This window comes from Pan troglodytes, chromosome 3 (assembly GCF_028858775.2).
Source record: "Pan troglodytes isolate AG18354 chromosome 3, NHGRI_mPanTro3-v2.0_pri, whole genome shotgun sequence".
Lineage (NCBI taxonomy): Eukaryota > Metazoa > Chordata > Mammalia > Primates > Hominidae > Pan > Pan troglodytes.
Genome location: NC_072401.2, coordinates 126649888 through 126664548, shown reverse-complemented (window position 1 = coordinate 126664548; position 14661 = coordinate 126649888). Strand labels below are relative to the sequence as shown.

Genomic DNA, 14661 nt, shown 5'->3' with positions numbered 1-14661 from the left:
TTATATTATGAAAATTTGGAGAGGGAAATAAAATATCTTAAGCTTTATGTACTACTTAGCATCCTATAATTATTTTTAGGTATAAAGTTTATTTTAAAAAATTTTAAGTAATAATAAAAATTAAACTAATCCTATTCCTTACCAGTCATCTGAAACTGCCACATTACTGACAGTACAATATCCTGGCTCTTGGTTCTCAGAACAGGAGTCCACAGTTAAGGAGGCTGCCTACGAAGCAAGAGAAAGAAACATTCAACTTTGAGTTCTACCGTCCCTATTAGCCTTTCCAGCCAACACTACCCATGACTTGCTTCTATGTGAACATGACTTAGAAACTATGATAACATCTTGATTTAATGCATAAATCACATAATTATAATATTGAATCATGGGCACATGTTTCTTTGATATCTCAAACTAAAATTATGACTATCTATACCTATGAGAGGTAAAAGGGTACCTTTAAAAATCCTCTCCTGCTCCCCTGTTTTATAGGTGAAAAAAGATAAAAATGCCGTTAATCTTTTTTAGAATAATACACAATAGGTCTGAAACATCTTCCTGTAGATTACAATCTTAAGAAACGTGTTTATTGTACTGTCAAGCTATGTTAACAAAAGACACTTAATTTTGGATTTTCAAAAGTCTTATTCTAATATGATTTCAGCCACATTTACAAAAAGATTAGGAAAATACAGTATAAATACTATATAGGAATCTATGAAAATTTAAATATTTGGATTAAAGTTTGAAATTTGTTAAACAAATCAAGTAAGTGCTCCTCTCATTTTTGTTAAGAATAATTATTTATAAATAACATTACAGCATATTTCTGTATAATCAGGATGTATTACTGTAGATCACTTTACAGTAAAAACTCCCCAATAGTATTTAAATAATGACTAAGTAGTATTTTTGCATTTTAAGGGATGCGTATTCCCTTGAGACAAAAGCCTTCTGTTTAGTAGAACATATGAATACTCCTTTTGATTGATAAACAAAGTCATAAATTTATGGTTAAAAGGCCTCAGAACATGATAACCATACAAGTCAGAGTCCTGTATAATGAGTACCAGCAACTGAGGATGGCTGCAGTGCAGTCTAAGACCAAAGTTGTATATCCATATTATTGTGTAATCTCCAATGCTATTGTGATACACCTCCTTTGTTCCCCAAACTTCATTAAAATTTGACAAATGACAAACTTTGCACACTTTACTTGCTGAAATTGTAAGAAGGATGGAGTGTAGTGCCAGTAAATCACAGGAATAGCAATAATTCATTATCCGAATGGACAAGAGGTTGAAAGGTTTCTCCCAATGCAGACAATAAAGCGTTATTCTAAATTTACGAATGCCACAGACAGGATTAATCCAAATTTGTTACATATGTAGCAGAGAAATATAAATACAATGCAACTATTCATTTATCAGGATGCTTATCATTTCAGTTTAATAAGAGCAAAGCAAATGTAGAAAACAGTGCAGGAAGTTAAGCAAGTTGACTAATAACATGCCAAACTTAAATACAAAGTTTTTGGATATCAAATTTTCTGTATTAAAAAATCAGGCCACTTTCATTAGGAATGAAAATGATTAATTTCCTTAATATCCTGCTTTTATCAATATTGCTTATGATTTTTAGGCAATATCCATAAAATATATATTTAAATGGGAGACTTGTAAAAATTTATCTGAAGTATCTCACATTTTAAAAACAAAGACTGAGGTGAATGTATAATCCATGTATTAATTGTTTATCAAATATTACTGGCTAACATATTCTTAAATGTTTCTAAGTTAATTATTATAAGCTCTATACAGTAAACTCTTGTGAGCCACATGGAATTTTTTTGCCATTTTTTTCAAGTAAATTATAATAAATACTAACATTTGTAGGAAAAATTTATACTTCCAATTCTCTGGCAAGTCATTCATGCCCCATATAGTTTACTCTTTTGATAGTTATGATTATTTTCAGTTATCTGTAAAATGTGGTGACACCCAATCTCAAAAGCAGTATTAGGTTTTTATAATTCAACTTCTGCTGCTTAGGTGACTACTTGATTGAACACATCTCTCCACATATATTATGCAAGTATCCTTGTAGAGATCCCTAAAAGTATCATAAACTAGAAAGTACCACATGGATATTTATAAATGCCTCAATTAGAAAAATAACCTTGGATAACATAATTATATTTTAGTCATTGTTAATATTTCGTATACATCTAAAAGCTTGCTGATACAACTCAAAGAAAGAATAATGGAGGAGATGTTTTATTTTAATAGTAAGCTTATGCAATTTAATCTTCAGAGTTAAATTCTCTTTTACTGTTGAATTTTTATAGCTTTACCACCATAAATTAAAATGTTTTATCCCAACTATGCAATGACTTAAAGCTTAGAGGTTAATGATTTTGCCAGTTTCCAACCAAAATTATTTTGAAATGTAGAAAATGACAAATTCAGAATCCAGTAGGGGCCTTATTTTGGATGTTTTCTGAAACAGGAAGACATTTTTCCTATGACTCAAGTAATAATGACAGAGTTTTTTTCACATTTGGTATTATTAAAAATTGATGACTATGGTCACAATAATACAAATGAACTGCATCCTTCTCCACTCACCTCTTGCTCCCATGTCCTTGTCTGATAGAATCAAATGCTCATGAAGTTTAATGAGACCTTGGAGGTCATCAGGTAAAATCGTTTATTTTACATTATAGTATACTTGACAACATATCAGAAATATGGTTATCTTACATATGTGTGGAGAATGGGGGTGAGGTGATGTCTACTATTACTCATCAGTTTTAGGATATTATTATGGCTAATGTGAGCCCAATCTATATATATCAATCTCTAAATGTTTTTCTAATTCTTTAAGGCCCAATATTTCTGGTTACATCAATCATCAGGAATACTAGAATTGATTAAATCTATATTCTTCCAGAGAATGCTGGATTTTTAAAATCTCAAGCAAAAATCAGTGCAGTAACCTATACTAATCAGAAAATATATTTTATCCAAGATTTGTTTGTTATACCTCTACTAATGTTCATTAAAGTCAGGTGGATTTTTAGGCACTACTCATAATGTAAACTTCATTGAGACCAAGATCAAGTAAAATATTCCATTATTTTACTTCAAAAGGTTATATGTGGGTTGTGTTGGTGATAATTCAGGGTGACCAACACCTGTTTAAGCACTTAATTCACAGAAATAAAATTTTAATTATGATTAATATTAACCTTTACAATAATATGGAAATGTGGGCATATTAGAATTAAAATATAAAATATAACATTATGTCTTGACATCATTTTCGGAATGTTGGGGGTAATTTTATTAAGTAAACACTATATAAATTAAATATATTAGAAAAATGTTCCAGCTGGAAAATATTAACACTAAGTTCAAAAGGAAATGGAAAATCATCTATAACTAAAATGATTGATAAAAACCATACAATACTTCTGTTGTTTTCTCACCAATATTTCAAGTAACATACATTTAATAACCTGGTAGGACCCTGAATGCAGTTTGATGGATGTGGCGATATCCGTGAATGACGTGTCTGAGCAGCTACCCTTGACCATGTTGACACAATCAATTGGTTATATTTAGAGCTAATAATTATTCTTTTTCCCCCTCATAATTAAAAACAGTTCTGTATTTTAAAACTTGCTTAAATTTCATTTAATGTTGTAGTAAATTAGAGTGGAGGAGAGAAATGTCATTGTATCTGATGCCAATTCAAAATAAACATGGATTTATAAAATATTCCTGAGATCAAATGACAAATTTTGTTCTTTCATAATAGATTGTCTGTTATGTGTATTGGTCAAAAATAATTAATATTATAAGGTAGTTTCTGTCTTACGCCCTTATGAAATTGGTAATTATAGATTGCATAAATTTTAGCCTTTAAAATTAACTACGCGTCATAGGGAAAAAAACTAGCAAAAGCTTGGTTAAAAACATTTTAAATATTACTTCTGAATATTGCTTATATGCATTCAGCAATATAACATATTCCATACATTTAGTGGCAAAAATTTCTCTATAGTCACACAAATGTATGATTCATATGATCAGTCTAAGGACTATATAAGTTGTCATATATTTTAAAGATTGCCATGAAGTCAGAAATACAATTATAATCATTTACATACCAAGTTTTTTCATTTAAAATGATTTAAGGGCACTTATTTTGTTGTTTTGGCTAGACTTTCTTTTTAATAGACAATTTAACATTTTACACAATTCCTTTATCTAGGGTGAATTATAAATCTTACCAGTAACTACCCTGCTTTTTTTTTTTTTTTTTTTTTTTTGAGACAGAGTCTTGCTCTGTCACCCAGGCTGGAGTGCAGTGGCGAGATCTCGGCTCACTGCAAGCTCCGCCTCCCAGGTTCACGCCATTCTCCTGCCTCAGCATCCCCAGCAGCTGGGACTACAGGCGCACACCGCTATGCCGGGCTAATTTTTTTTTTTTTTTTTTTGTATTTTTAGTAGAGACAGGGTTTCACTGTGTTAGCCAGGATGGTCTCGATCTCCTGACCTCGTGATCCGCCCGCCTCGGCCTCCCAAAGTGCTGGGATTACAGGCGTGAGCCACCCTGCCTGGCCACCAGTAACTACACTTTTAAAGGCTCAAAGTTAAAGTGCAAAAATACTTTAAGACAGATTTGTTAGCATTTTCTTATTAAAAATCCTTGATAGCTGCTAGAGATGGGGGAAATATGGAGAGATAGTTGTGAAGATAAATAAAGAATAAAAAATAAATAAGCCATTCCATTCTATTATACTATGTCAAATATTTTCAAACATTAATAAAGAAAAGATGTGATGCATTTTCCTTTATAAAGCATTTATTTAATAAACACAAGTCCTAAATAGATATGTCATTCTTGTAACATGAAAGCCACATAATAAAATCAATATAATCTATAAATACATGCATGCCTCATTTTATTGCTCTTCACTTTATTGCACTTTGCAGATATTTTATTTTTTACCAATTGAAGGTTTCTGGTAATCCTGCATCCAGCAAGTCTATCAGCACCATTTTTCCAACAGCATGTGCTTACTTTGTGACTGTGAGTCACATTTGAATAATTCTCACAATATTTCAAATATTTCATTATTATTTTATGTGGTATGGTGATCTGTGATGAGTGAAGTGTCCTTGGATGTTACTATTATAATTATTTTGTGGCAACATGAACCGTGACATATACGATGGCAAGCTTAATTGATAAATGTTGTTTATGTTCTGGCTGCTCCAGCAATTATCTGTCTCTGGTCTCTCTACCTATCCTCAGGCTTCCTTGTACCTTGAGATAAAACACTACTGAAATTATGCCAACGAATAACCCTACAATGGCCTCTAAGTGCTCAAGTGAAAGGAAGAGTTGCATTTCTCTCACTTTATATGAAAATGTAAAAATGAATAAGCTTAGTGAGGAAGGCATGTCGAAAGCCAAGATAGGCCAAATAGGCTTCTTGTGCCAAATAGTTAGCCAAGATGTAAATGCAAAGTAAAAGTTCTTGAAGGAAATTAAAGGTGCTACTCCAGTGAATATACAAATGATAAGAAAGCAAGATAACCTTATTGCTGATATGGAGAAAGTTTTAGCAGTCTGGATAGAAGATCAAACCTGTTACAACATTCCCTTAAGCCATCATCTAGTCTAGAAAAAGGCACTAACTCTCTTCCATTGCATGAAGGCTTAGAGAGGTGAGGAAAGTACAGAAGAAAAGTTGGAATGTAGCAGAGGTTGGCTCATGAGGTTTAAGGAAAGAAGTCATCTCTGTAAGGTAATAGTACAAAGCAAAGCAGTGAATGGTGATATAGAAGCTGCAGCAAGTTATCCAGAAGATCTAGCTAAGGTCATTGATGAAGGTGGTTACACTAAAGAACAGACTTTCAATGTAAAAAAACAGCCTTTTATTAGAAGATGTCATCTAGGATTTTCATAGCTAGAGAAAAGAAGTGAATGCCTGGGTTAAAAGCTTCAAAGGATAGGCTGACTCTCTCATCAGGGGTGAATATAGCTGGTGTCTTGAAATTGAAACCAGTGCTCCTTTTCCATATTAAAAATCCTAGGGTCTTTAAGAATTATGCTAAATCTACTGCACCTGTGCTCTATCAGTAAACAGAAATGCCTGGATGACAGTGCATCTGTTTACAGCATGGTTTATTGAATATTTTTTAGCCCACTGTTGAGATCTACTACTCGGAAAAAAAGATTCCTTTCAAAATATTACTGCTCACTGACAATGCACCTGGTCACCCAAAAGCTCTGACAATGATGTATAAGGAGATTACTGTTGTTTTCATGCTTGCTAACACAGCATCCAGACTACAGCCTATGGATCAAAGAGTCACTTCGACTTTCAAGTCCTATTATTTAAAAAATACATTTCATAAGGCTATAGCTGCCACAGATGATGATTCCTCTGATAGGTCTGGGCAAAGTAAATTAAAAACCTTCTGGAAAGGAGTCACCATTCTAGATGCCATGAAGAACATTCATGATTAATGGAAGGAGGTCAAAATATCAAATATTAAAAGGAGTTCGGAGGAAGTTGATTTTTGACTCTCATGGATGAGTTTGAGGGCTTCCAGATTTCAATGGAGGAAGTAATTGCCAATGTGGTAGACACAGTGGGAGAACTAGAATCTGAAGTGAAGCCCGAAGATGTGATTGAGCTGCTACAATCTTGCAAAACAAACATGAAGGGATGAGAAGCTGCTTCTTAGGGATAAACAAAGGAAGCGGTTTATTAAGAACTTACTCTAGGTGAAGATGTTGTGAACACTGTTGAAATGACAACAGAGGATTTAGAATATTCCATAGGCTTAATTAATAAATTAGCATCAAGGTTTGAGAGAGGCTTGACTTCAAGTTTGAAACAATTTCATCTGTGGGTAAAATGGTATCAATCAAATAGCCTCAAATGCTACAGAGAAATCTTTCATGAAAAAGGAGTTAATCAATGTGACAACGTTTCCTGTTGTTTTATTTTAAGAAATTTCCATAGCCCCCACCATGAATCTTCAGCCACTACTACCTGGCTCAGTCAGGAGCCACCAATATCAAGGCAAGACCCTCCACCAGCAAAAAGACTATGACTAGCTAAGACTATTGTTACCATTTTTTAACAATAAAGTGTTTTTGATTAAGTTATGTTATGTAGATTTTGTAGAAAAGTCTCCTCTGTTCCTAAATTGTTTCTTCAGTCAAGGCAGAAATACTTAGTCAAGGCAGAAATACTTAGGAAAGAAAGGTAGTTATTTTAAGTATAGTCCTGACATGGCCTTAAAAACATACAAAAAATATCAATGAAATTTTTTCACGCACTAGGCTATTTTCTCAATTGTTCTCCTTTTTATTGTTTTTGAACAGAGTTGTCATGAGCAAAAGAAAAATATTATGCCTAAGTTTTTCATAACTAAAGTGTTCATTTAATGAATAAACCTAATTTAACATGATTTGCACCCCAATTCATACTTTATTTGAAGATCCAGTTGGATATACAACAACAATAAAATGAAATATCTTACCATTCCTGCTCTCCTGGCAATCACAGTGTGAAAATGTCCGTCTGACACCTTCTTCATGGTGGTGAGCTTATATGTACCACTGCCTAAATTATAAGAGAATCTTAGTCTTTCTTCGGCAATTTCAAGGGCCAAAAACTCAGCCCGGTCGCCTGTCTGGTTGTCATAGTTGTAAAGCAATAAGGCATGACTTTTAATCGTGGCAAATTTGACATAAATATAGTTGTTATTGGGGTCCAAGCTTGGAAATTCCATGTATGATAACTCCTCAAATCCATAACTGTTCAACTCGCAGTGTTTTCCAAAGACACCTGTTGGAGGGAAAATTGACAAACTCGCATAAAATTTCACGAAAATTTTATTATATATTTTGATTAAAATATTTTTGAATTATAAAATGAGATATCTTTTAACAACTTTTTTTACTTTCCAAAAAATTTCATCTAAACTAAAATTAAAATAGTTAATGATCTTTATGAATGAATGATCTTTAAAACATGGCAGAAATGATTAACTGATGTAATTATTTTTCATTGTCTAATTAGGGAACATATCTAAGTATGTTTTGTTTCTCAAAATGAAAGGCTTAGTGGAATGGAGTATGTCTGAAGAGATTTCTTTCCCAGAAACGTTTCAAAATTTATTGTTTTTTTTTTATTTTTTTTATTTTGGGACAGAGTTTTGCTCTTGTTCCCCAGACTAGAGTGCCTGCTCACTACAACTTCTGCCTACTGGGTTCAAGCGATTCTCTTGTCTCAGCTTCCCGAGAAGCTGGGATTATAGGTGCCGGGAACCACGCCTGGCTAATTTTGTATTTTTAATAGAGACGAGATTTCACCTTGTTTGTCAGGCTGGTCTTGAACTCCTGACCTCAGGTGATCCGCCTGCCTCAGCCTCCCAAAGTGCTGGGATTACAGGCATAAGCCACCGCAAGCGGCCCAAATTTGTTGATCTTTTAAAAGTTGTATTATGCTACAATTTTCAGCCAACATACTTCCTTCATAATATATAGTTCTTAAAAACTATTTCAACTCAATTGAAGATGGCAAATGCATTTGTTTTGATTTTTTTTAAATCAGTACCTATATTCATGTTATTTTCAAGGGCCACAAAATCTGACAAGTGGAATCATTGGTTTAGGAAAGGAAATAACTGTCTTTAAGTTTTTATCTCTTTCTTGTTTTATACCCTCTGTGGGTATGATTTATAGCAGGCTACTTTAAAATGGCTGTCTGTTTTTCTGAAAGTCAGCATTCCCATTTGTTTGTGCTGGTTCTTTTTCAAACTTGAAAAATGAGTTTTATTGATGTTACAATGTTATGCCAAAATTCTTTTCCCACAAATATTAGTAGACTGTGGCAAATGATTGGAAAATTAACCCATGCCAATACCTCATGATTCTTATTAACTTGCAAAGGTTTCATTTCTTAATTTTGGCTTTATATGTCCCATAAATGCATAAAATTTAGAGTGAGGGAATTGTTCAGCTGGAAGGAACCAATGCCATTATTTTATAGAGTATTTAAAACTTGCCTAAGGTCACAGAACCAAGAGAAACCACCAAAATTTGAGGCCAGATCTACTGATTGTCTAGCTATTTTGACTACCACATTTTATATCAGAACATTTTTAAAATTAAAACAGCCTAGAAGTTGCTATAAAAGTTTGTGTTATTTATCTTTTCCTTTTCTGTCCAGACTGAAATAATATTTATTATAAATGAGTAGAAATTATACATCATTTTGGCCAGGCATGGTGGCTCACGCCTGTAATCCCAGCACTTTGGGAGGCCAAGGCGGGCGGATCACGAGGTCAGGAGATCAAGACCATCCTGGCTAACACGGTGAAACCCCGTTTCTACTAAAATTACAAAAAAAATTAGCCGGGCATGGTGGCGGGCACCTGCAGTCACAGCTACTCGGGAGGCTGAGGCAGGAGAATGGCGTGAACCTGGGAGGCTGAGCTTGCAGTGAGCCGAGAACATGCCACTGCACTCCAGCCTGGGCGACAGAGCGAGACTCCGTCTCAAAAAAAAAAAAGAAATTATACATAATTTTTAATTTTTAATCTTTAACCAAAGTTGAAGAAAAGGCAAAGGAATTATAGAAATGATATTTATTGATATATACGTTATGTCATATATATGATATATAGAGATAATATATTTTATACATAGTATAATCTTATACATTATATACTTATTATATCTATCCTGTAGAATTTGTATTTGTATTTTATACATTTCTGTGGCATCTATATTTAATATTTATGATTTATATGTAATAATAATTTGTATATAAATATGCTATCTATGTAGAAAGAGTAAGTGAAGTTAAAGTAAAAGGAAAAATAAAGCATATAAATGAAATAAAAATACTACTAAAAAAATTTGTGTTATGTGTTCACTTAGGTCTCTTCTGAATAAACTTTAATAAATCTATAACAATGTGCTGAATATTTGAGTGTAAATATATGGAGAAAGTATATAGATACTTACATTTTAATTCAAATTGATACTGTATTTTCAAACATGAAAATATTTCTTTATGGAATTTAAAAAATTTATTCTTAAAAGGTTTTGGTACTGTTTTCACAGAAAGGTCGCATCTTAATTCTAAGAAGTTATAATTATACATGTCGCCTTTATAATGTCTGAAGCACTATGTTTTTCCTAAGACGTAATTTAAATTAAAAAATCTAAGTATCGAAAAAATTTTTTGAAATCCAAATAGCCAATCTTTTATTGATGAGAAGCTAAACAGTGCAAAAAACTTTTTTCTAACTTCAAAATGATCAAGTTTTGTTTTAAAGGATGCAAGTGTAACTACCTACCTCTGGCTATTTATTTGAGGCATTCCATCTGACATTGTTATTTGTACCTTTCATCCACATTCCATTTGAGAACAAAAATCATTTTTGTTTCTGCTTCTATCTCTTTAGTTTCAAATTACATAGCAGTGTTTCAGTGATTTTTGTTTTCTTTTGTAAGTGCTTATGTTGTCAACCGACAATGTCTAAGTTTAGATAATGTTTTTTGTCTTTGCCCCTGGAAGGAATAGGGGGAGAAATTTGCACTGCCGGCTATGTGTGATTTGTGTCTATTTTAATTTACATTGTGCTATTCCTCTTCCCCTGGCGATGTCTACAGAGTGACAAGAAGGTACATTTGGCCCCTCAAATAGTTCCACTTAATAGGCAACGACAGTTGTACCACTACACTGCAGCAGCAACTTGTTTTTATTGTGTATCAATTTTATTAAATCCTCAAATTTGCAACTCAAAATCCCCAAAACTTAAATCCTCAAAATTTGCAAAGGGATCCCTAAAAATATGAACATCTCTGTTCAGTCACTTGAAAATCATTTCTAGTTTACACTCTAATCCCCTTATCTTTTATCTCAAAATGTTAAGTTAAACCATGAAATTTGACTGTGGTTATCTGTAGAAAGCAGCACCACTTAAAATGATGAGACACCATTGAAAGAAAGAAAAAGTTTTTGGAGATCTCAAGTTGTGGTTATTTTGACCTTGATATACCTTTCATTACTTCACAGGCATTGTTAGAATTTCAAAGAAATTGTATAAAAAGGGGTTCTGTGAATGTCATACTGGACTGAAAATAAAAAATTGTGTTCTAGTTGCTACATTGTCTTGGGGCAGTTTTGTCTCAACTTCATTTTTTGACTTTGGGCAAATCAGCCAATTTCTGGGCCTCAAAACCATTGGTAAAATACATTCCTCAAAATTAGATATTTTTCTATTTTGTTTGTCTTTATCATTCTATGGATGTGCTTAATAAAAACAGATAGTCATGAAGTTGTTTGGAAATTAAAAATACCTAGTAAATTATACAGGTTATTAGGAACTGCATATGTCTTTTAAATTCTATTATCTACTATAGGTTGAGCTTTACTGTTCAGGTCCATATAGCACAGTTATATGCCCAAAGGAAGACTAGAAAAATATCCTTGCTCTTTCTTGCTTAAGAAAAGAGACATAGATGAAGCTGGAAACCATCATTCTCAGCAAACTATCGCAAGGACAAAAAACCAAACACCGCATGTTCTCACTCATAGGTGGGAATTGAACAATGAGAACACTTGGACACAGGAAGGGGAACATCACACACCATGACCTGTCATGGGGTGGGGAAGGGGGGAGGGATAGCATTAGGAGAAATACCTAATGTAAATGACGAGTTGATGGGTGCAGCAAACCAGCATGGCACATGTATACATATGTAACAAACCTGCACGTTGTGCACATTACCCTAGAACTTAAAGTATAATAAAAAATAAATAAATAAATATACAAAGGGGAAAAAATAAAGAAAAGAGACAGAGTCATTTGGAGATGGATTCTATGTTGTGGTGTAAAGCACCCTTTAAAAAGAATGGAATAATCACAAACTTATGAAACAAGCCAAGCTGATACAAATGCTTCCTCTGAATCTCATGGTTTTTGGCTGGCACAGTAATGGGTAACAGTTGAATAAGACCTGGAAGGAATCTTTTAGTTCATTCCACTAGGGTGAATAAATATGTATGTATACAAAAAAGTTCTTTTTAACAATTTTTCTTACCCAAAAGACAGATTAGTCTGAAATTTTATTAGTCAGGTAGTATCAGCTACAAAAAGTCTATTATGAAAACGTCAGGTATAGTTACTAAGTCCTTCTAATAAAAGTGGCTGAATTAATATAAAAAACAAAATTAAAAACTAATGTAAAAAACAAAAATAAAAAATAAAGCAAAATTCACAAAAGTGAAACAAACAAAAAACCTTACTTTGACTACTCTTAAAGATTTGAAATAGAGAGTGATGTGAAAGAGTGCTTACAGAATTTTTTTATTTCATAACTTCTCAGCTAAAAAGAAGATATCCATAAATCTTTGGGGGGAAATGTCCTACGGAAACAATATTAATTCAATTATCTTGAGTTGACTCTTTTTCTAGTAATGATCAATGTAATGTATTTAATGGGATTTCCATAACTTTTACAAATGTTAAACATTTAAGATTTTATTTTAATAAAACCTTCCATGTAAAACAATAATTTTTTGGTCTGTCATACTCATAATAAAACAAAATTGCTAAACTGTGTGCAAAAACAAACTTATATTTTATATCAACAAATAGTTTTACTCACCAAATGGACAATGACAATAATAAGAATCCACACCACTGTGGCAGGAACCACCATTAAAGCAGGGGTTGCATTCACAGTAATTGACTGAAGATTCACACATTTTCCCTAAAATATATCAAATTCAGTTTTTTTTAAATCTCATACATAAATACATTAACACCGTTACAGCATTACCATACGTTAAAATCTTTCCTACGGCATATCATGGAGAAAAGAAATACAAAAACATTTTACTTGACATAAGGAAATTAGAATAATATCCTAGAATTTAAAATCTTGTTTAGTTGTCCTATTGTAAAATGTGCATTATAATATTTAGGAAATAAGTTACATGATCATCTGGGAAGAAAATACTGTTTGCAGAGAAATGACATGATAAACATATTTAAATGCTTTCACTGAATTTATTTTCTGTGTCAATGTCCCTTCATCTTTTATATTTTATAGATAGAAAGTTGAAACTTACAGTATTCTTTTCACTGCAGAGATTTTCTTGACTTAGGTATTTCAAAGATAATAACTTACCTTATTTATCAAACTACACTCTTTCTACTACTAAGAAATATCACTTGAATTACACATATCTGTTGTAAAGCAGAATAAGAAATAAGAAAACACATCATATTTTCAAATGCTTATGAAAATTTATTCTTGTCTACAGATTATGTATACTTTGTCTTTTGTCTGAAGCGATAATACCTAAACAGCATATTTTTCAGTTTATAAAGACTTTTCTCATACATGACCTTGTTAAATTGAATCAGCTAATATTGACTGAGTGCTTATTATGGGCCAGACATGATAATGGAGGGGGATATGGCAGTGAAGAAAGCAAACAAGTGTCTTCAGACTGTGTTTCCATTTCAGTAGGGAGTATTAATCCATACAAAGGAAATATTTACATTTCAAAAGTGAAGAAGAAAAGCCTCTTGGAGGCTAATATATTGTCTGTGAAACTGTAAAACTATGACACAGACCAATTTAGGGCTTCTGCTCCCATATCCAGGTTTCACAAAACTATGGTAGTTGATCACGTGGTGTATAAAACTTGGAGTATAAGTCCCACTTGTTTTGTTGTTGTTACTTATTTCTACCTAAACTTAAACATGTTCTAATACCACTGTTCTATAACTTTAAAGTACTGTAATTATTTGATACATTCGTTAGGATCTAATTTTCAAATTTCATAATGCAGTGAGATGTTACAGAATTCTTAATTAATTTATTTTCATTGAGAGTAGGATTGTAAATACTACAGCATTTGTTTCTGGAAGTTACTTTCTACTTCCCAGCCCAATTTCACTAATGCATTTATTAGATAGCTCAGGAAATGATATGCATTCTATATGCACAACGAGACCTACTGCTGAGCATAGATACTTCATTTCATCATACTAACTTTGCTTAAAACACAGTCAAAATTTTGTTTAAATTGGTTGTGTTTTTGTGGCTTGATTACGGAGCCACACTTATTCTGGTCTGAAATTATAAGTGTGAGTCAGATCTCATGATGCTAACTAAGCCCATTTCTGTACATCATAGAATCATAAACACAACATTTTTTCCCTTATAAATAAATTGGGAACCTCCTTATAAGGCAAAACATTGAGCTAACAATTTCAGAATACCTTTCTATTGTTAAGGCAAGGGCATGAAAATAAACAAATTACAAATTTATGGGCACAGAAATCAGGTTTTAAGTATTGTAGCAGTGTACTACATTGGAGAAATAGGCAGGAAAACTTCAAATAGTGCTTGATTTCTCACCAGAGAGTTGCGGTTTCACAGAACTCTTTCCTGTTTTGTTTTTCAGCTGATTATGTGAAGGCCAGTTTAGTGATGTAGATTTTTTTTTTCTTACAGCACAGTATTTCCCAGTTGCAAATACATAAGGACTACTGGCCATATTTTTGATTAGTTGTCATCAATAAAGTAATATTC

At 32.6% G+C, this 14661-nt stretch overlaps 1 protein-coding gene across 3 annotated transcripts in view; it reads right to left on the bottom strand.

The window, feature by feature from the left end:
- FAT4 (FAT atypical cadherin 4) overlaps nucleotides 1-14661 on the bottom strand; it is a 179535-nt gene that overhangs the window by 19178 nt on the left and 145696 nt on the right. For all 3 annotated transcript variants that reach the window (XM_009448247.5, XM_054683363.2, XM_063809835.1), the window contains 3 exons: nucleotides 12721-12825; nucleotides 7575-7882; nucleotides 143-228 (listed from right to left, as the gene is read on the bottom strand). In XM_009448247.5, the coding sequence (XP_009446522.2) occupies nucleotides 143-228; nucleotides 7575-7882; nucleotides 12721-12825 (499 nt within the window). The remainder of the gene's footprint in view (nucleotides 1-142; nucleotides 229-7574; nucleotides 7883-12720; nucleotides 12826-14661) is intronic.